Source organism: Nerophis ophidion, linkage group LG03 (assembly GCF_033978795.1).
Source record: "Nerophis ophidion isolate RoL-2023_Sa linkage group LG03, RoL_Noph_v1.0, whole genome shotgun sequence".
In the NCBI taxonomy this organism is placed as follows: Eukaryota; Metazoa; Chordata; class Actinopteri; order Syngnathiformes; family Syngnathidae; genus Nerophis; species Nerophis ophidion.
Genome location: NC_084613.1, coordinates 50,977,950 through 51,001,930, shown reverse-complemented (window position 1 = coordinate 51,001,930; position 23,981 = coordinate 50,977,950). Strand labels below are relative to the sequence as shown.

The following is a 23,981-nucleotide window of genomic DNA, read 5'->3' as shown; positions in this document are numbered from 1 at the left end:
TAGAATGGACCTGCTATCCCCGTTTAAATAAGAAAATCTCATTTCAGTAGGCCTTTAAATTATTTTGTGTATTTGACTCTTTGAGATAAAACATGAAAAAGCAAATTTAGAAAAAAGATAAAAGCCATGTAGCAACCATGAGTGGTATCCACCCACTGACCACTGACAGACTTTATAGCTCCTTTTTTTCCTCTTTGGAATGATGCGGCCATTCTATAAATACCTGGTATATGTGACAGCTGGTCTGTGTCGTGAGTTACATTTAGGTTTCCATTTTAAATTGAAACTCTGGCCTCGCCTGTGCATGCCTCCCTGGCTTTATCATACACTGCACGAGATATGCATTGTTGAATACCAGACAAACAGTAACATTGTGTATTTATGATGTGTGTGTGTGTGTGTGTGTGTGTGTGTGTGTGTGTGTGTATGTGTGTGTGTGGGCAGTCCGGTGGTCAGCAAAGACCTTTGTTTGACAACTCTTGTGTATTGTCCACAAAGACAACTGGGAAGGCTGCATTCCAGACTGGAACATAGGGCACGCGACTTTGGAATGCCCATTTGTTGCTCAGGAGAATTGAATACGGTCAAGGCTTCAGTAATCAGGCAAGGTGGATCAGACGCTGAAGGCATTAAATTGATGACAAATTCTTGTCATGGCTGACCTACCCTAAATATAACGTCATCAATGGAGCCCTTACACCCTATCAGCTGTCAAACTGTAAATAACCTTCATATTCATGTAGACACTACATAACACTGACATCACGGTTCGGCATCTTGTTTTGAATATAGCGCGCCAAGCACAAGTTTGAAGATTTTTTTTTCTGGCATTTGAACATGCATATATATATATATATATATATATATATATATGTTGTTGTGGTGAAGAAGGAGCTGAGCCGGAAGGCAAAGCTCTCAATTTACCGGTCGATCTACGTTCCCATCCTCACCTATGGTCATGAGCTTTGGGTCATGATCCTTTCACGGGTACCAGCGGCCGAAATGAGTTTCCTCAGCCGTGTTGCGGGGCTCTCTCTTAGAGATAGGGTGAGAAGCTCTGTCATCCTTGAGGAGCTCAAAGTAAAGCCGCTGCTCCTCCACATCGAGAGGAGTCAGATGAGGTGGTTCGGGCATCTGGTGAGAATGCCACCCGAACGCCTCCCTCGGGAGGTGTTCAGGGCACGTCCAACCGGTAGGAGGCCACGGGGAAGACCCAGGACACGTTGGGAAGACTATGTCTCCCGGCTGGCCTGGGAACACCTGGGGATCCCCCGGGATGAGCTGGACGAAGTGGCTGGGGAGAGGGAAGTCTGGGCTTCCCTGCTTAGGCTGCTGCCCCCGCGACCCGACCTCAGATAAGCGGAAGAAGATGGATGGATGGATATATAAATAAAAATTTAAAAAATATATATACATGTATATGTATATACATATATAGTCAAGTGTTTTGTGGTTTATCCGTTATACAGCGCTCAATACCGGGGTAGAGCGGAATATACGTTAGGTCAGGAAAAAACACAAGAGGCTATATCATCCCTACAAGATTGTTTCGCAGGTTTCCTTCCCTGACGAGCAGGGAAACTTTCAAAATAGGCTTGTATATATATATTTACACACTAGGGCCAATTTAGTGTTGCCAATCAACCTATCCCCAGGTGCATGTCTTTGGAAGTGGGAGGAAGCCGGAGTACCCGGAGGGAACCCACGCATTCACAGGGAGAACATGCAAACTCAACATAGAAAGATCCCGAGCCTGGATTTGAACCCAGGACTGCAGGAACTTCGTATTGTGAGGCAGACGCACTAACCCCTCTGCCACCGTGAATGTTGTCTGTCTATCTGTGTTGGCCTTGCGATGAGGTGGCGACTTGTCCAGGGTGTACCCTGCCTTCCGCCCGATTGTAGCTGAGATAGGCGCCAGCGCCCCCCGCGACCCCGAAAGGGAATAAGCAGTAGAAAATGGATGGATGGATGGATATATATTTATTTATTTATTATTCATAAATGTTCATCTAAAACAAATATAGCCGTGAAACATCAGTTATAAGATGGCTTGAATCAGATTGAGAATGTCCAAGACTAACTACACCCCTAACAAAAATATGAAATGATTTACTCCACCAGGATAGGGGATGACTTTGAAGACTTTATTCAATACAGACGCCATAACGTCATCAAGGCTCACCTCTACGCATGCACACATGTACAGCACCAACAATATGGAAGGATAAGGCGATAGAAGAAAGATAAAATATAATAAATCTTTTAGCGGCAACAGAGGAGAAAGTTATGTATAAGTTTTACTTATGTGTGTTCAAAGAACCTATATTAAAGATAAAAACTGTGGCATGACTTGTTTTTGAAGACAGGGGGAGACTTGACCCCTGGGAGGTGCATTAATAATAAAATAATATTATTGTATTATATTATGATATTATGGTCTAGTCTTCTGTGAATCAGCTATTATTTACTTTACACTATCAAAAAAAGGGAAACGTGACAGATTTCCAGACATATTTAAGTGAAATATGACAGGTCCTATGAATACTTGAAACCATATTCTGGCCACTTTTTATTTAATTTGTTGGCACACGAAAACAAACTCTTGTTTTTAAACAAGACAAATATATTTTTTGGGGTTTATCTAGATAAGTTCTAGTCAAGATATGTTAATCACATATTTAAAAAGTCAAAAAACCCTAATCAAGGTTTTTGAATGTAAGAAAGCTGGTTTTAACCAAATTCATGCAATACTTTGTATTTTAGTGCATGTAAACATACTAAGAGTGTGTTTGGAGCGGGTTTTGGCTGGGATGGGGGGACCTTGTGTATGGGGGCCCCGAATTTGGTGCTTGTGGCCCCTCACTAAGTACTATTGCGCTATCACATACAGTAAGCTGGCATGCGTTAGACCTGCGCAGATTAATAATTTCATTGCAATAAAGATAAAACTGTTTAGTTTTGGTGATGTGAGAAGTAAAAGAGGAGTGATATTCATGTGTTGTTATTTATTTTGTGTTTTGTCGATCATATTTAATACTTTAAATCCCATATTCTTTATTTGTATGTATATTCTGTGTGTCTCGTTAAGTAAAAAACTGTAAAATTCCATCCATCCATCCATCCATCCATCCATCCATCCATCCATCCATCCATCCATCCATCCATCTTCTTCCGCTTATCCGAGATCGGGTCGCGGGGGCAGCAGCCTAAGCAGGGAAGCCCAGACTTCCCTCTCCCCAGCCACTTTGTCTAGCTCTTCCCGGGGGATCCCGAGGCGTTCCCAGGCCAGCCGGGAGACATAGTCTTCCCAACGTGTCCTGGGTCTTCCCCGTGGCCTCCTACCGCTTGGATGTGCCCTAAACACCTCCCGAGGGAGGCGTTCGGGTGGCATCCTGACCAGATGCCTGAACCACCTCATCTGATTTCTCTTGATGTGGAAGAGCAGCAGCTTTACTTTGAGCTCCTCCCGGATGGCAGAGTTTCTCACCCTATCTCTAAGGGAGAGCCCCGCCACCCGGCGGAGGAAACTCATTTCGGCCGCTTGTACCCGTGATCTTATCCTTTCGGTCATGACCCAAAGCTCATGAGCATAGGTGAGGATGGGAACGTAGATCAACCGGTAAATTGAGAGCTTTGCCTTCCGGGTCAGCTCCTTCTTCACCACAACGGATCGGTACAACGTCCGCATTACTTAAGACACCGCACCGATCCGCCTGCCGATCTCACAATCTACTCTTCCCCCACTCGTGAACAAAATTCCTAGGTACTTGAACTCCTCCACTTGGGGCAGGGTCTCCTCCCCAACCCGGAGATGGCACTCCACCCTTTTCCGGGCGAGAACCATGGACTCGGACTTGGAGGTGCTGATTCTCATTCTGGTCGCTTGACACTCGGCTGCGAACCGATCCAGTGAGAGCTGAAGATCCCGGTCAGATGAAACCATCAGGACCACATCATCTGCAAAAAGCAGAGACCTAATCCCGCGGCCACCAAACCGGAACCCCTCAACACCTTGACTGCATCTAGTAATTCTGTCCATAAAGGTTATGAACAGAATCGGTGACAAAGGGTAGCCTTGACGGAGTCCAACCCTCACTGGAAATGTGTCCGACTTACTGCCGGCAATGCGGACCAAGCTCTGACACTGATCTTACAGGGAGCGGACCGCCACAATAAGACAGTCCGATACCCCATACTCTCTGAGCACTCCCCACAGGACTTCCCGAGGGACACGGTTGAATGCCTTCTCCAAGTCCACATAGCACATGTAGACTGGTTGGGCAAACTCCCATGCACCCTCAAGAACCCTGCCGAGAGTATAGAGCTGGTCCACAGTTCCACAACCAGGACGAAAACCACACTGTTCCTCCTGAATCCGAGGTTCGAGTATCCGGCGTAGCCTCCTCTCCAGTACACCTGAATAAACCTTACCGGGAAGGCTGAGGAGTGTGATCCCACAATAGTTGGAACGCACCCTCCGGTCCTCCTTCTTAAAGAGAGGGACCACCACCCCGGTCTGCCAATCCAAAGGTACCGCCCCCGATGTCCACGCGATGCTGCAGAGTCTTGTCAACCAAGACAGCCCCACAGCATCCAGAGCCTTAAGGAACTCCGGGCGGATCTCATCTACCCCCGGGGCCTTGCCACCGAGGAGCTTTTTAACTACCTCAGCAACCTCAACCCCAGAAATAGAAGAGCCCACCACAGATTCCCCAGGCACCACTTCCTCATAGGAAGACGTGTTGGTGGGATTGAGGAGGTCTTCGAAGTATTCCCTCCACTGAACCACAACATCCGCAGTCGAGGTCAGCAGAGCACCATCCGCACCATACACGGTGTTGACAGTGCACTGCTTCCCCTTTCTTAGGCGGCGTATGGTGGTCCAGAATTGCTTCAAAGCCCTCAGGAAGTCGTTTTCCATGGCTCCCACAAACTCCCCCCATGTCCATGTTTTTGCCTCCGCAACCCCTAAAGCTGCACACTGCGTGGCCCGCCGGTACCCGTCCACTACCTCCGGAGTCCTATGAGCCAAAAGAACCCGATAGTACTTCTTCAGCTTGACGGCATCCCTCACTGCTGGTGTCCACCTACAGGTTTTGGGATTACCGCCACGACAGGTACCAACTACCTTGCGGCCACAGCTCCAATCAGCCGCCTCGACAACAGAGGTGCGTAACATCTTCCATTCGGACTCAATGTCCAGCACCTCCCTCGTGACATGTTAAAGTTCTTCTGGAGGTGGGAATTGAAACTCTCTCTGACAGGAGACTCTGCCAGACGTTCCCAGCAGACCCTCACAATGCGCTTAGGCCTGCCAGATCAATCCGGCATCCTCCCCCACCATCGCAGCCAACTCACCACCAAGTGGTGATCGGTAGAAAGCTCCGCCCCTCTCTTCACCTGAGTGTCCAAAACATGAGGCCGCAAATCCGATGACACAACTACAAAGTCGATCATGAAACTGCGGCCTAGGGTGTCGTGGTGCCAAGTGCAGATATGGACACCCTTATGTTTGAACATGGTGTTTGTTATGGACAATCTGTGACGAGCACAAAGTCCAGTAACAAAACACTACTCAAGTTTAGATCCGGGCGGCCATTCTTCCCAATCACGCCTCTCCAGGTTTCACTGTCGTTGCCAAGTTTCCCAGTAGGACAAGGGAATCACCCGGGGTAGCACTTTCCAGTACTCCCTCGAGTGTACCCAAAAAGGGTGGGTACTCTGAACTGCTGTTTGGTGCGTAAGCACAAACAACAGTCAGGACCCGTTCCCTCACCCGAAGGCGGAGGGAGGCTATCCTCTCATCAACTGGGTTGATCTCCAACGTGCAGGCTTTGAGCCGGGGTGCAACGAGAATTGCCACCCCAGCCCGTCGCCTCTCACTGCCGGCAACGCCAGAGTGGAAGAGAGTCCAGTCCCTCACGAGAGAACTGGTTCCAGAGCCCTTGCTGTGCGTCGAGGTGAGTCCGACTATATCCAGCCGGAACTTCTCTACCTCGCGCACTAGCTCAGGCTCCTCCCCCCCAAGTGAGGTGACATTCCACGTCCCAAGAGCTAGCTTATATAGCCGAGGATCGGACCGCCAAGTGCCCTGCCTACTGCTGCAACCCAGCTCACAATGCACCCGACCTCTATGGCCCCTCTAATGAATGGTGAGCCCATTGGAGGGATGACCCAGTTGCCTCTTCGGGCTGTGCCCGGCCGGGCCCCAATGTTCAACAGGCCCGGCCACCAGGCGCTCGCCATCGTGCCCCAACTCCGGGCCTGGCTCCAGAGCAGGGCCCCTGTGACCCGCGTCCGGGCGAGGGAAATCTGAGTCCATTATGTTGTGATTCCATAGAAGTCTTCGAGCTGCTCTTTGTCTGATTCCTCACCTAGGACCTGTTTGTCTTGGGAGGCCCTACCAGGGGGCATGAAAGCTCCCGGACAACATAGGTCCTAGGATCATTGGGACACGCAAACTCCTCTACTACGGTAAGGTGGCAGCTCAGAGAGGAGCTGTAAAATTCCATTCTGTTTTATAAGTGGTCTGTCATAATGTTTGGGTAAGACATTATTTTTGTACTAGTGTTCTTAAAAAAGGGGTCCCACACACAAATACTGTACAGCAGGTCTGTACAGTTAAATATCACACACACACACACACACACACACACACACACACACACACACACACACACACACACACACACACACGCACACACACACACACATATATATACACCGGTATATATGTATGTATATATATATATATATATATATATATATATATATATATATATATATATATATATATATATATATATATATATATATATATATATATATATATATATACACACATTCAGAAAGTTATCAGAGAGTTAATAGACAGCTATTTGTCTCTCATGAGAAAAATATGTCACACCCTGCATGCAGCTTGCTCAAGTGAACCAATGTGACCCTGCAGAATGGAAGAAACAGATACTGTACTGTATTCATAGTATCTGGGGATGTTCATGTCATCAGCCCAGTATGTAAAAATAAACCACCTAACATAGTGTCGCCTGTTTTTGTCACCACTACAACCCCTCCTCTGCGAGTCATTCACAGTGTCGCACATGTACAGCATAATCAGTTGTGCCAGCTTCAATGCCCTGATGTCTCATTCAAACGTGTTGGCTGGACCCAATGATAGTCACACTTTTGCACAGGATAGCAGATGTGCAATGAATCTCCCACTAACAATAGCACCCTGTGCACCCAGTGAACTCTGAGAGGTAAGATAAGGCATGTGGTATTTCGTAGCCATTCTTTATCTTTCCTACTTGAAGTGATAGATGCAGTCCTCTCTTTCTTGTATGCCTTCCTCTCATGTAAAAATACTCTTTTTTGTGGAAATAAGTTGGCTTCAGAGAGGTCAGTTTCAAGCCCCATTAGACCAGTCCATTCTTCTGAGCCAGAATCTTCAATGGACAAGCTCTCTATTAAGCATTTAGTTTAAAGTTGGATCTCATCAGTGCTTAAAGACGGGAAGTATTCTATTGACTGCACTGTGTTCCCAGGCGGCATGTAGTGTAATTGCTCTTGCATGCATTTGCATCTGTTTAACATTTTGGAACACTTGTTCAGGATGTCTGTTCCTTCTGATGATGTTCTCCTGGCACTTAAACATGCCGATGTTTTAAAGAGATCAAAAACATTGCTCTCTAGGTCGTTGTCTAACAGCTTGGAAACACACAAGTAGACTAACAAGAGACAAGCGCATTATTACTACTCCCATTTTCATGAACCACAGTGTGTGTTTGAACAATGAACGCATTGTATGAGTGAGCCATGTAATCTTCTCGCAGGCCTGTGTTAAAGTAATTATGGCCACAATGGAAATACGCTGCAAGCTGCGCTGAACAGGAACATCCACCAGAAAAAGTAGCCAATAATTCAGTATCTGGACACGGGAAATGTTTTGAGTTTGGTGGATTTTCAACTGTCCATCAAAACGTATTGAACGCTTGGAAGAGTTGGAGTTGAGTATGACTATGTAGTATACAGTCATGGCCAAACATTCAGTGAGTGACTAAAACGTATTTTCTGTCATCCCCACAACAATCGCTTGTTTATTTTAGTATATAACAGACACACAAAATGTTGTTGTTTTTTAAAAAACAAAACAAAACAAAACATTTTCCTGCTTTGGAGAGTTAATGTAACTAGAGGTTTCCTGGTCCAATAATGATGTCCACTATCAGTCGGATATCAGTAAAAACTAAACATATAAATCGCACAACAGCTCACAATCTGGACTTATGTAACATGTGTCCTTAATTGAACAATATTGCATTTGTCCATATAAATGAAATAATAAAATAGATCATTATAGTTGCATATAACTAACAGATATGTCTCCAAGGCAGAAACATATTAGAAAGTATCCAATAACAAATGTGGCCACCTCATTCAATTTACTGTGCAATGACTCAAAACCTTAACTTGATTAATTATTGTGATCATCAGATGTCACCAAATCACAAATTTAGACTTCATTTCGAATTTAAAGACAACATAAATATGTCATAAGGATAGAGTTGCTTATAACTACCAAAGTTCTCTAAATAATTTCACTTGACAAGCCTTTTCTAACATAATAAAAGTGTTTCGTGCTGATAACTTAAAGGATTAGTAGCGGTATCGGCTAAAATTCAAGGCTTCAGTATCGTTATTGTATCGAAAGTGAAAAAGTTGAATTGGAACAACCCGAATTGAAACACCAAAGTAAAATTTTTTCCATGACTGTCACCCCCATTAGGCTATTATTTGGGCGTATTTTGAAACGTTTAGAGCATGGGTGTCAAACTCTTGCCTGCGGGCCAAATTTGGCCCGCCGTGCAATTTCATTTGGCCCTTGAGGCAATATGAAATTAACATTAGAGCTGGCCCGCCGGTACTATACAGCGGCAGAGCCGCTAATACTCATACTTGCCAACTCTCCCAATTTTCCAACCATTCCCCCGAAATTCTCCAGATTTTCACCCGGACAACAATATTGGGGGCGTGCCTATAAGGCACTGCCTTTAGCTTTGTCTACAATATGTTGTCACGTCCGCTTTTCCTCCATACAAACAGCGTGCCAGCCAAGTCACATAATATATGCGACTTATACACACACTTAAGTGAATGCCAGCATACTTGCTCAATAGCCATACAGGTCAGACTGAGGGTGGCCATATAAACAACTTTATCACTGTTACAAATATGCGTCGCACTGTGAACCCACACCAAACAAGAATGACAAACACATTTCGGGAGAACTTCCGCACCATAACACAACATAGACACAACAGAGCAAATACCCACAACCCCTTGCAGCACTAACTCTTCCGGGACACTACTGTCAGACTTTCCTCTGACAGTTTGACTACGTTTCAGTTTTTTCCTCTGCATTTGTTTGTTTCCTCTATGTTTAGTATTTCCTGTCCTTAGTTCCTGTCAAGTGCTCTTATTTTGGTTCGGCTTCCTGTCTGTCTCACTGTGTCCTGTTTTCACGCAGCTGTGGCTGATTGGCATCTGGTCACACCTGATGTCAATCAGCCAGCTCCTATTTTACCTGCTTTGTTCCTCCAGTCAGGGCTGGATCATTGTATTGTCGTGTCAATGTCATTTTCTACTTGTCATTCCTACTGGTCGTGTGAATGCAGCGTAGCGGTAAGCTATATTTGGTAGATGTTTTGTAGCTTACTGTTTTTTGTTCCCTGCTTCCGATTTGTTTGTTCATAGCCCTTAGTTTGTTATATCCGCCCACGTGCGTGCTTTTTGTTTGTACCCTTTGTTTGTTGTAGTTGTAGTATTTTAAATTAAAACCATGTTTTCCCATTCAATGCCTGCCTCCATCTCTGCATCTTGGGGTTCGTCACCAAACAACTTTGACAACTACAATATGCACCCCCCGCTACCACCTAACCCCGCCCCCACCCCCAACCCCACCCATCTCATTGTTCTTTTATTTTAAGATTTAATGCCTGTGGAAAAATGTGATGTTGATAGTTACCTCAGAAGGCTGCAAATAGAAAAGAGGCATTAAATGTTTTATTTAAATTTTATAAATTTTACCATTGATGTTTTTTTGTTTTTTTTTTCAAAGTTGATTTTGCACTATTAAGTTATATAATTATTGCTTGTTCCATATTCAGTGGTAAAGCAAATCAGTGGAGCAAACTGAGCAATAATTAACAATTTATTCATGCACTTTCTCTTGCTACTTCAAGGCTTGAATGTTTGATTCATTCATTATTGTTATTTTATTTTCAAATGTATTATTAGCCTGTGGAAAAAGTTTATTTATATATTTACCTCAGAAAGGCTGCACATAGAAAAGTCATTCAATTTTTATTTAAATTTTATTTGATATACCATTTATATTTTTTTAATTACTATTATTATTATTTGAAACTGGATTTTGCATGTCACTATAAAGTTATATAAGCCTTGCTTGTTTAATATTCAATGCAAAACTTGTTTGGGTCTCTATTAAAAGGTTCATTTGTTCAACCTTGGCCCGCGGCTTTGTTCAGTTTAAAATGTTGGCCCACTCTGTATTTGAGTTTGACACCCCTGGTTTAGAGGGAAGTATAAAAGTGATCATAAAATAGATGCAGTGGACTTTTACACTCTTAAGAAAAATATTTTTTTAATGAATTAATCATCACCAAGAGGTTACTGCTAGCTTACTTTACTTGACACTTACTGTATTTACAGAACAAAAGATTGGAGGCACATCATGTCTTTACATCCGAAGGGTCCACAAATTTGGCATTAATCTGTGAAAGACAAAGATTAACTTATTTATGCATTGCTAAGTAACGTATTTGACATAATGAGTGCCGTGCTGCTGTGATCGTGACACTAATGAGAAAATGAATAAGTTTGTTTGAAGTTGATTTCCTGCTACAAATAATAGTCTCATCTACGCTTCATGTCTGCGGTTGTTTTTATCATGTGAAGTTCATGTTTTATCTCATTATTTAGCTATAGATGTCCCTGTTTTTCAGCAATGTTTGCTAGCGATAACCAGATATAGTATGTACTGTTGAGCCTACGAAATATCTATTCATCCAGTGTATTAATACTATTAAGGATATTGTCTTGATGCTAGCAAATATCACCAAAGACGCTATATTGTAGTCATCTGTGTCAAATAAAGCACTAGGCTTTCCTGTAGAACAACAACTCAGCTTTTAGTTTCTGTCATGAAAATCGATAATGAAAATACGATGGATTGGACTAACAGTCACATTTTTTATTACTAGGGCTTGACATGACGTTATTTCATTTGCACAACCAGGTCTTCATTGTTATATTTAGGCATAGCAACCACAAAAGAACACAAACTAATGTGATCTATTGTCCTTTCTTTGCCTTTAGTTCTACTATACAACACTACTGATATAGTAGAGAATAAAATTGATTGCATTAAGTTTCTCAAACAAATCACATGTTCAAACAAACAATTTACAAAGTGATCGTTTCAGACACAAGCAACCTGATAGTATTCCTCAAGATGATGAAAGTGGTATTCTTAAGAGCCATTTCTCTAGACACACTTTCATTTTTCCTCTTGACTTAATTAACTTCATGAACAACTTCTTTCGGGACTCTATGAAAGCTCTTTCCTATGTCTCCATTTGAACGAATGGAACACCCAATAACAGAACAGCAATACGGCATTTTCTGCTCAAACTCTACATACTTACCCTCACTTGTTTTAATGCTACACTCAAGATGCTTGATTATTGTGTGGATTGAGCCACGGAGAAGGATAATATATATATATATATATATATATATATATATATATATATATATGTATATTATCCTTCACTTGCAAATGTCTATAAAAATAACAATCAATTAGTTAACTGTTTTTCTCTTAAAATTTTTAAAAATGTGTGATTTAAAAACATTATCTGTTAAACTACACAGTAATTGTTTTAACACTGAAACTATGAAAATGTATTGTAATAAAATAAAACACAAAACCCAGAGCTGACAAGTGGTTATTTTTCAGACATTCAATCAACAGCGCCTCTACTGGTGTCCGCCGTATAGTACACTCAATTTTAACCTTAATTTCATAATTTCTTTATTTACTAATCCCAAGATAATTCTTAATGATCAATTTAGTGACTAATCAGTTATTATGCCTATTTGTTTTCTTGGTCCTATTTTATTTACAAAAATCACACAGACTATCAATCAGTCTAGTACAATAATACATAATAATAAAATTATAATAAATAATAATACCATTACAAACCAATCTCAGACCAGCAAGAGTTTGAATAACAATCCACAGAGCAATCGACAATTCACAAAAACACAACACAACAAATAAAAAGGTCAAACAAAAATGAACAATGTCAACAATATCAATAATAATAAGAATACCAACATAACGGTGATTAAAAACAAAACTACAACAAGCAAACAAATCACTGTTATTATGACTCATTTATTCCATCGCCATCACAGCCATTAATACAAAACATGAATAGTCTCACAATGTCTTACACTTGCATTGCATCTCATAAGCTTGATAACCCACTGTATCCATTATTTGTCACAAGGATAACAAAAATCAGATTTCAGGTTCATTTAATATATTAAACAAATTCATATAATGGATCCCATATTCCAAGATATGACTTACTATTATCTAATGCCCATCCCTGAGCCTATCCCAATTAGTCCTAATGGATATTTTTGAATGTGCCCCAATCAGGAATTAGTCTGTAACACATACTGTAATACAAAAATTCCCCTCTCTGTCCTTGGCCTAGGTTGGAGATGAGATCCAAAAGCAGTGGGATGTCCCCCCCAACCAGTGGGGTGCTCGGGGTCCCTCAGGGTGACCACGAGATGGGACAAGAGCAGGATGTCTGTCGAGCTGTGAAGAGCATGAAAGCCAAAGTTCATCAGCAGGAGGGTGAAGATAAAGTGGAGATGATATTTGACAAAAAACAGCTATTGTTGGACTCCACAAAGTCTGGAGAAAAAGGAGGTGCCATGATGAACTTGTCCAGAGATGATATGCTCAAACTGCTTGGAATCATGGAAGGAGAGGTTCAGGTGGGCTGATATGATATATGATATATGACCCTGGAATGATATTCCATTTTATTAGATGCTTGCACAGGAGCACTAAATCCATGCCAAAAATGGAGACACAGTTTGAATGGGCAGACTGTAGTCCAGTAGTTCTCAAACGGGGGTACGTGTACCCCTGGGGGTACTTGAAGGTATGCCAAGGGGTACGTGAGATTTTTTTGAAAATATTCTAAAAATAGCAACAATTCAAAAATCCTTTATTAATATATTTATTGAGTTACATTCAAAATATCAATGTAAGTTCATAAACTGTGAAAAGAAATACAACAATGCAATATTCAGTGTTGACATTTTTTTGAGTTTTGTGGACATGTTCCATAAATATGGATGTTAAAGATTTCTTTTTTGTGAAGAAATGTTTAGAATTAAGTTCATGAATCCAGATGGATCTCTATTACAATCCCCAAAGAGGGCACTTTAAGTTGATGATTATTTCTATGTGTAGAAATCCTTATTTATAATTGAATCACGTTTTTATTTTTCAACAAGTTTTTAGTTATTTTGATATCTTTTTGTCCATATAGTTCAAGAAAGACCACTACAAATGAGCATTATTTTGCACTGTTATACAATTTAATAAATCAGAAACTGATGACATAGTGCTGTATTGCACTTATTTACCTCTTTTTTTTTCCAACCAAAAATGCGTTGCTCTAATTAGTGGGTACTTGAATTAAAAAAATGTTGACGGGCGGTACCACACTGAAAAAAGATTGAGAACCACTGCTGTAGTCAACCATTGAATGGTACTACAGCACCACCTTGTGGATGCAGGTGACTCTTTAACGTTACATGACAGACCTTAGGTGCTCCATATGATTAAACTAGGATTATGAAACATTTTCAGTTGAAGACCCAAATTAAAAATGTCATCCTTAAGGATATAAAGTATTTCTCTCACAATGAAAAAAACAAAAGATGAATTTATGACAACAAACTCTGAAAATGAGCCATTATTTTACATTAGTTCTGAAAATCAAAGAAATGTCACATCCAGAAAAATAAAACGCCCCAAACGAGGACAAATCATTAATACATCACGTCAGACCACCATTTTATCAGTTCCTGCAGCTATATATTCTTCAAACGTAAATGTGCACTTCAAGCTTTTCTAATCTCACTCTAAATCTGTGTGGCTGCAGGCAAGAGAAGATGTTATCAGCATGCTAAAGTCCAAACAAACCCCTCCAGATACCCTTTCATCAGCAAAGAACTCTGCAAAAGGTAGTTCGGCCCTCCAGGCCCTGCAAAGGGACGACATCATCGTTGGCAGCCCCCCACACAACCACATAGTGTACCAAAAGCCAATCATTGAGGTCGGTCCCAACAGTCTTTCTAGAAAGTTGATTATAATGTTATATCAAAAATGATTTCAGCTTGCTCATTGTTTGCGCTCTTTGTAGCTGGATCACCTGCAGGAGAAGCACAGAGAGACCTACAGACGCATGCTGGGTCAGTTGCTGCTTGCTGAGAAGAGCCACCGTCGCACTGTGCACGAGCTGGACAGTGAGAAACGCAAACACATCGATTACATGAACAAGAGTGACGACTTCACCAACCTGCTCGAGCAGGAGAGAGAAAGGTAAGGGGAGAAAGACATGCAACACATCATTTTCTCTGTTTGTGTATCTAATCTTCTGATAATCGCATATAATAATGTGCACACGTTTTGCCATAATTAAATGTTTTTTATTAGGGCTGTCAAATTAACATGACTAATCGCCTCAATCCAACATCATTATTTTTCTGATAATATTGTTTTAACATGAGTACCGGTAATCCCTTTGCTGTGCTGAATGACTCAAACTCCCTGAAAAGTCTTAGGCTTTTCTTTATAAGACGTTTGTCGGAGTAGCTGCAGCACGGTGGTCTAGGGGCTAGTACGTGTGCCTCACAATACGAAGGTCCTAGGTTCAATCCTTGGCTCGGATCATTTTGTGTGGCGTTTGCATGTTCTCCCAGTGACTGCGTTGGTGCCCTTCGGGTCATACTTGCCAACCCTCACGGATTTTCCGGGAGACTCACGAAATTCAGCGCCTCTTCTGAAAACCTCCCGGTAGAAATGTTCTCCCGAAAAGCTCCCGAAATTTAGTAGGAGCTGGAGGCCACGCCCCCTCCAGCTCAAAGCTTGAAAAGGAGGATTGCAGTCGGATCTGACGGCATTTAAAGTCATTTTTAAAAACTAATCCTCCTCCTTTTCGACCGGACGACCGCGGAGAATTGAAGTAGGAACACTCCGGAGGCAGAAGTTCATTAAGAGGGGCGGACTCACCGGCTCTCAGCCATGTTTCCGTCACACAGAGGAAGTCAAGTCCGCGGGAAGTGAAGAAATCCTTCAGGATAAACGTTTTGTTTGTCAAAGATCTTGCGTTCACAAGACCGAACCTGGCGGGGGCCAGCACGCCCAAGGGCGAAGCTAATCCAGGTGGGGCCCGACACACAGCCCGCAGGTGGCGGGGGAGAGGAGCCACGAGGCGGGAAAGGAAGCCAGGACTCCGCCCAGGTGAAAAAGCTGACTGGGACGTCAAAAAACCAATGTCGAAGTTGATCATATCAGTGGAAGAGGGGCAAAGATCCAACAGTGTTTGGCAGTCATACACAAGCAGTGAGCTGACATAGACAAAAATAGACGCAAACAACACAAAAACGAACAGAGCTGACAGCGAGAGACGGCAGGGCAAAGCACATACTGGCGCCATCTTCTGGAAACTCGGAAGTGAAGTTACTCAAATAGAGAAAGGTAATTGTTATTGTTGTTCTTTTAGTAACCAGCAAGCACAGTACAGTCAGTAGAACAACTGTGTTTATTACGGTGTATTTGATAGGTGCTGTCTGAAATTCTAATATTTATTTTATTTATATAAATAATACAATAAATATATATAGCTAGAATTCACTGAAAGTTAAGTATTTCATATATATATATATATATATATATATATATATATATATATATATATATATGAAATACCCGAGTAAGTGAATTGGCTGTAAATATATTCCTCCCCCTCTTAACCACGCTCCCTGCCTCACACCTGACCACACCTCCCCACCCTCTGAAATCGGAGGTCTCAAGGTTGGCAAGTACGCTTCGGGTACTCCGGCTTCCTCCCACTTCCAAAGACATGCACCTGGGGATAGGTTGATTGGCAACACTAAATTGGCCCTAGTGTGTGAATGTGAGTGTGAATGTTGTCTGTCTATCCTTGTTGGCCCTGCAATGAGGTGGCAACTTGTCCAGGGTGTATCCCGCCTTCCGCTCATGTGCAGCTGGGATAGGCTCCAGCACCCATTGCGACCCATAAGGGACAAGCGGTAGAAAATGGATGGAAGGATGGCCGAGTAGCGTTAGCGTCACAAAGAGCCTGATCTACTAAAGGTTTGCGTGTGTTTTAACACATACAAACTTGATAGCACACAAAAAGCTGATATACTGAATTTATGCACAGAGGATTGTGCCTCTTATATGAGCAAAATTAAGTGAATTAGTCATATTTAAATAGCGCTTTTCTGTAGTGACTTAAAACGCTTTACATAGTGAAACCCAATATCCAAGTTACATTTAAACCAGTGTGGGTGGCACTGGGAGCAGGTGGGCAAATTTTATTGCCCAAGGACACAAGGACAGTGACTTGAAAGTGGGGATCAAACCTGGAACCCTTAAGTTGCTGGCACGACCACTCTACCAAGTGTGCCACACCGCCCCCAAAAAAAGAACACAATCCATTTAGCGTTTTTTTTTAATGTATATACAGAATATATGCTGATGATCAGAACATACACAATAGTGGGAGTATATGCAAATAAAATCATCAAGCGCTCCCATAGTGATTTGTTAAGACTGGAACTAACCCTAAAGAAAATGACAAATTGGACAAATGACACAGTTACACACAAAGAGCTGTGACAACAGAGGAGATCAATTTAATTGATAAGTCTTGGTGTCTGCTGGTGTTTTTTTAATGGTGTTTGTTTTTTAATATAGGAAATATCATATTCTAATATATCTCATATAAAAATGCTCATTGCAATATGTTTTATCCTATAGGGCAGTGATTACTGATTAATTGATTAATTATTGATTGATTAATTAATTGATTAATAATCAGTGATGAAGGAGAAAAAAGCAAACGTGATGCATTTTTTAAATCAATGCGCCCCGTATGTTTTAAATGAGCAAAATATGTAAATATTATATGTTATTATAAGTGTGCCCATTACCACATTACATATATTCTTACATCATGTTAAAAAAATAAACTCAATGGAGGTGTTCGTGTAACGACCGGGTCGCATGGTGATGCGGATTCGTCCTCACAGGAATGCTGACGAGCCTCAGACACAGAGTGAAGGTAAGAACAAATTATTTATTTAAAAATAAATCAGACTGTGAAAAAGAAAAACTTGCTCAAAGCACAGAAGGTAAAACAAAAGAGCTAGCATGAGAGCTAGAAGATAAACCAAAGAGCCTAGCGTGGAAGCCAGCAGGTAGCGAGCAGGAACACAGAAGTCGTTACTTGTTGTGTGAAAACAAACTACGAAGCCAGACAGACTGACGGGAGAAGGCCGGCTTAAATAACGACAGTAATCATAAAACAGGTGCATGTCAGGAGCAAGCGGCAGGTGAACATAATGAGTTACTATAGTGACGAAACTAACTCACAGGTGCACAAACAATAACAAAAGGAGTCCAAAACTAACAGAAAACACAAACAGACTCAAAAGTCTAAATCATAATATGATCCGGGCAGTGGATCATGACAGTTTGGATGTTTTTTAAGGACTTTTTAGGCGTAAATGCAAGGCTCCCACGGGCTACATTCTAAGTGGACTTTTTGTAGCATTTATTTAATATTTAGAATGCATTAAAACTAGAAAAATAACATCCATCGTCATGTCTTTCATAATGATTGGGAACAATAGGCAAAATTTCCCCAAAAAGTGCAGTTCCCCTTTAAGTACTTGTTATTTTGATTCTAGCAGATCAGGCCCATAAAGTATTGTGTATACTCTGCAGGAAATAGTTTTCTTTTCGCATACTTTCAAACTACTTTCATTTTAAAACACCACATTAACAAAAAAAGAGTAGCAGGTCAACATTTTAGATTTCCAATATACTATAATTTAACGACTAAAACATGGTGACTTGAAAATGTATGTTTATGTGCAGGTTAAAATATGAGGTGGTGACAGTAGACGGTGAAAATACAAAAGAAAGTTAAAGGCGAAAAAACACAAATACAAAAACTTTTTAAACAGAAGAGGGAGTCTTGAAATAAGCCACAGTGAGATTGCATGAATCAATGAATGAAAAATGTGCTTTTTTCTTTAGCAAGCCAACCAAGCACAGAGAACACGTTCATCTCACTACAATCAAATGCTTGAGTTTGACAGTGGGAAGTGCATACACTAATTTGCCAAAAGTATTTGGCCACTTGCCTTGACTCACATATGAACTTGAAGTGCTATTCCATTCTTAACCGTTCAATATGATGTCGGTACACCTTTTGCAGCTATTATAGCTTCAACTCTTCTGGGAAGGCTGTCCGCGGAGTGTGTTTATAGGAATTTTCGACCATTCTTCTAACAGTGCATTGGTGAGGTCACATGCTGATGTTGGTCGAGAAGGCCTGGCTCTCACTCTCCATTCTAATTCATCCCAAAAGTGTTCTATCGGGTTCAGGTCAGGACTCTGTGCAGGTCAGTCAAGTTCATCCACACCAGACTCTGTCATCCATGTCTTTATGGACCTTGCTTTGTGAGCTGGTGCACAGTCATGTTGGAAGAGGAAGGGGCCCACTCCAAACTGTTACCTCTAGGTTGGGAGCATGGAATTTTCCATAATGTTTTGGTATCCTGGAGTATTCAAGTTCCTTTCACTGGAATTAAGGGGTAAAGCCTAACTGCTGAAAAACAACCCCACACCATAATACCTCCTCCAAAAAATTTCACACTCGACACAATGCAGTCTGAAATGTACCGTTCCCCTGGCAACCTCCAAACCCATACTCGTCCATCAGATTGCCAGATTGAAAAGCGCAATTCATCACTACAGAGAACGCTTTGCATTGGACTTGGTGATTTAAGACTTAGATTCAGCTGATCGGCCATGGAAACCCATTCCATGAAGCTCTCGGCGTACTGTACGCGGGCTAATAGGAAGGTCACATGAAGTTTGGAGCACTGTAGCAACTGACTGTGCAGAAAGTCGACGACCTCTTTGCAATGTGCGCTTCAGCATTCGATGACCCCTCTCTGTCAGTTTATGTGGCCTACCACTTGGTGGCTGAGTTGTTTTTGTTCCAAACTCTTCCATTTTCTTATAATAAAGCCAACAGTTGACTTTGGAATATTTTGGAATGAGGAAAAATTCAAGACTGGATTTCTTGCATAGGTGGCATTCTATGACAGTTCCACGCTGGAAATCACTGAGCTCCTTAGCGCGGCCCATTCTTTCACAAATGTTTGTAAAAACAGTCTCCATGCCTAAGTGCTTGATTTTATACACCTGTGGCCGGGCCAAGTGATTAGGACACCTGATTCTGATCATTTGGATGGGTGGCCAAATACTTTTGTCATTATTGTTTACAGTTGAGCAGAGTAGAAACTTCAGATGTGCAAAGGGGTTGCTGAGGCGGATTCAAGGCCATTCCTATGCGCCCTTTGCATTTTGGTCATAAGGGAAGATGTTGGGAGATCTGAGCAAGACAAAGGGAAGCACACTGCATACCCTCCATTATCAAAAATGGGATACTACATTACACATATGTACAGTACAGAGATTAAATACACTGCTCATATGCACTAACTGCCTTAATAATGCAAGTAATCACAGATAGGGATGTGCACCAAATTCAGTTCTTTTATAGGTACCAACCGAACTTTGTCGGTACTACCAGGTCCAGATTCACGTAAAATCAAATGATGATATATTTCGATACAATCGTTCTACACGACACCACATCCGGGTGCAGAATGGCATCGGCTCAAGTACTTGGACAGGAAACAAGCAGTCAAGCACTCAAAGCATACTCAGCCGAACTGCTGCTAGGTAATGTTACAATTTTCCGTGCTAACAAAGAAAAAAGAAAGTGCTCAAAAATACAATTAGGCTTCACTTTTCAAAATGAGGCTTCACGGTGGCAGAAGGGTTAGTGCGTCTGCCTCACAATACGAAGTTCCTGCAGTCCTGGGTTCAAATCCAGGCTCGGGATCTTTCTGTGTGGAGTTTGCATGTTCTCCCCGTGAATGCGTGGGTTCCCTCCGGGTACTCCGGCTTCCTCCCACCTCCAAAGATATGCACCTGGGGATAGGTTGATTGGCAACACTAAATTGGCCCTAGTGTGTGAATGTGAGTGTGAATGTTGTCTATCTGTGTTGGCCCTGCGATGAGGTGGCGACTTGTCCAGGGTGTACCCTGCCTTCCGCCCGATTGTAGCTGAGATAGGCGCCAGCGTCCCCCGCGACCCCGAAAGGGAATAAGCGGTAGAAAATGGATGGATGGACTTTTCAAAATGGGCTAGCTTGATGCTAATTACATTGAATTTGACATAGACATGCTCAAGATTAGTATTAGCGATTTTACATGGCGATTTCAACACTTTGAAATTTGAGTAATCAAAACTACTACTAAGATGCGTGTTACAATTAAACATCTGGTGTGGAATAAAAAAAATACAGTTAAAACACTTTGTAGGTCTTAACAAAAGAAAAAAACAGGCACATTCAACTTAATGGCAAAGACTACTTCCTGGCTAAGACAACATATTGTAGTCTATACACTAGTGACATCTAACATATTAGATTTGGAACTTCATGCAAAGTCTACTATAGAATACAGTAAAGTACAGTACTTGCAAATGAGAGAAAAAAGCATAAGAAAACAAGACAACCGGACAGCACAGCTCAGTGTTGAATAAAAAATGTACTTTTTTTCTCAACAAATAAGATCTATTAACATACTTGAACACACACAACAGTACCGAAAATGAGTACTATTGAGTACCAGTATTGATTCCCAGGTATCGGAAATTGGTACTGTATCGATTTAAATGTGAAAAGTAACCCTCCTTAGTTAAAAATAACTGGTCGTGTTTTCTGACTGACTAAAGTCGAGAACAGAATGTCTTCATTTACTCAGTCAGATTGGAACACCCCTCAGTAGTAACATGGAGCTGCAACTTAAAATGATTACTTAATGTGACCACACATTATGGTATCTCGCAGTTACAGAGAACACTTAAACTATTGATGACAAATCATAAGCTGACAATATATAAAAAATCTAAATAACCCTAAAAAAATTGCAACTTTTGCGTAATTTTCTGAAAAAGCTGCCCTGAAATGAAGCAATTTGGGCTGTTACAATCACAAAAAAGCTTATAAAACTCTGGAGGGACTTTTATCTGACCTGTAATTGACTGAAAGATGTGTTTTTTTTAAACAGATGAAGAAAAATAGTAGAGTAGAGTAAAAAAGTGAATATTGTGTTGACCTTTTAACCTGACTCATGTGCCCTGCGGCTGGCTAAATGCACGTCTGCATAAATGAGCGTCCAGGGCAGTTCAGAGAAAGCAATCGAGGCTTTAAAGTCAAGCTTGGCTAAGCGGCTGTGACTACCGATCGGTGCTTCAGTCAAAACAACTTTGGCTCAAGTTGACTCAAGTCACTGTTTGGAAGACTTGACAAAACAGGACTTGAAACTTAATTCATGACTTTTAGTTTAATTATTGAATAAAACATTTACAAATAATTTTTATTCCATTCTGGTATGAATGTGCTCATTGAATGGTCATTATCATTGTATGGAAGTACTTTTGTATTATTGTAACAAAGTTATTTGCAAACGTATATCTCAATCTGTGCATGTGTAATCTAATGAACTATCGTGTGTACTAATTTTTGTGTCTGTATATTAATGTGTATTTAGATGCACGTACATATGTTTTGTGTTGTCTGTCCCTAAACAGAAAGAACCGTCAATAGGCTGTCTACTTACACAAGACTTTTGCGACACTTCTGCCGTGTAAGATCTGAGCTAGCACGTCCAGATTCTTGAGCGTGTAATACGTCTGCGTGCGCATTCAAAAGTGCACAAAATCCACATAGCCAATACTCAAAGCACTAACATCTGTGTCATATTGGAAGTGAAACAGTTTTATCGGGACACCTTTAATGGCAACACATTGTTAGCAACAGAGACAATATTGTGCTTTACTGCTGCTTATTGGAAAAGGATACACAATTTTAAACAGGTAAAACAGCTGTTCCGTGCTGTAAACCAGGGGTCGGGAACCTTTTTGGCTGAGAGAGCCATTTACGCCAAATATTTTAAAATGTATTTCCGTGAGAGCCATATAATATTTTTTTTAACACTGAATACAACCAAATGTCTACATTTATAGAGTATATTATGTCACAAACTCACATGGCAGCAGCAGTAGCGATCCCAAGATGCAGGAACCAGGAGAGCGAAGAGGAGGTAAGATGATTTTAATATCATCAACAGAGAAGAATGAAGCAGTCTTGCATGTACAGTTCTAAACAATAGTCAATCTTCGAGCCCTGAGGAGCGCGCAAGACAAGCATAAATAGAAACATGTTGATGGGCAGCCGGTGTGGACCGGCTGCCAATCAACAGCAGGTGAGGGGAAAAAAACACAACGATCAGCGGGACAAGCAGGAAATGGAAACAAAATAAGAGCACTGATGGGAAGTCATACAAAACAAAGACGCAAAAACAGAAATGACATTTTTAATAACATTGTTATTCGGATGCTCACAGATAAATAAAATACTTCATACCATTAATGCGACTTCTTGAACAGGTGCGGTAGAAAACAGATGGATGAATAAAAATACATGAGAATGTTATATATTTTGAATGTTATTTTTAACAGTGTGATTATCAGCTGAATTAGTCATTACTTATCATGTTAAGCAATGTCAGCCAAGATTTATCTGAGAGTCAGATGCAGTCATGAAAAGAGCCACACCTGGATCGAGAGCCATAAGTTCCCTACCCCTGCTGTAAACAGTAATGTAAACATACCATACCATAGTAAGGATAAATACATGCAATAATACATTTTGCAAAAATATACAAAATGCCAACATCCATACTAAGATATATTTTTGCCTACTGCTCTACTGTACTTTGCCATCCTCTCCCCTAGCTGGAATGGAAAAATCTATTTTTCCATTAGCGTAATGTCTCCCTGGCCTCTGAGTGAAAGCTAACTGAAAAAAAAAGAAATAGTCTTGTGCCAAACATTCCTAGGAATGCAGAAGATGAACACCAAATAAGCTCTTTCACACTGGCAACCATCAGCAATTAAAGCCATCCAGATAACAGATCAATGTGTATGTCAAGGACCTCAAATATCTAAGTGACACGATAGTTGATGCTCAACAAAGGAACACATTCAACTCTTGAATATGAGTCACACACAAAAATGACCACCCTTGAGTTGCAACAGATTTTTATACACATACAAAGGGGATTTTCTTGTTTTTTTTAACATGCAGTCTGCAGCCATTTCTGAAGAGTTGTGGCTCAAAGAAAATTATTTATTCTGCTGGTAGGCAGGAGGTAGCTTCAAAGTTTGGGTGTCTGAAATTTTTCCACCGAGTGCCGCAAACTAAAAAAGAGGGTCATTTTGATATTTTTAGTTTTGTAAAGACATATGTACATTTAACTAATATACAGCATACATGTTAGGATATTATTATTAGTAGTAGTATTATCATTAACATTTGAACTTTTTCTATATATTTTAAATGTTGCTGTTATTTTTTTTGTATTCTATTGTATTTTTAGAAAGGGTCTCAGGCTTATA

General features: G+C 41.2%; 1 protein-coding gene across 1 annotated transcript in view; it reads left to right on the top strand.

Moving 5' to 3' along the window:
* Nucleotides 1–23,981, top strand: part of LOC133549770 (filamin-A-interacting protein 1-like) — a 63,292-nt gene that overhangs the window by 26,821 nt on the left and 12,490 nt on the right. The window contains exons 2-4 of the mRNA XM_061895531.1: nt 12,816–13,104; nt 14,286–14,459; nt 14,547–14,725. Coding sequence (XP_061751515.1) covers nt 12,816–13,104; nt 14,286–14,459; nt 14,547–14,725 — 642 coding nt within the window. The remainder of the gene's footprint in view (nt 1–12,815; nt 13,105–14,285; nt 14,460–14,546; nt 14,726–23,981) is intronic.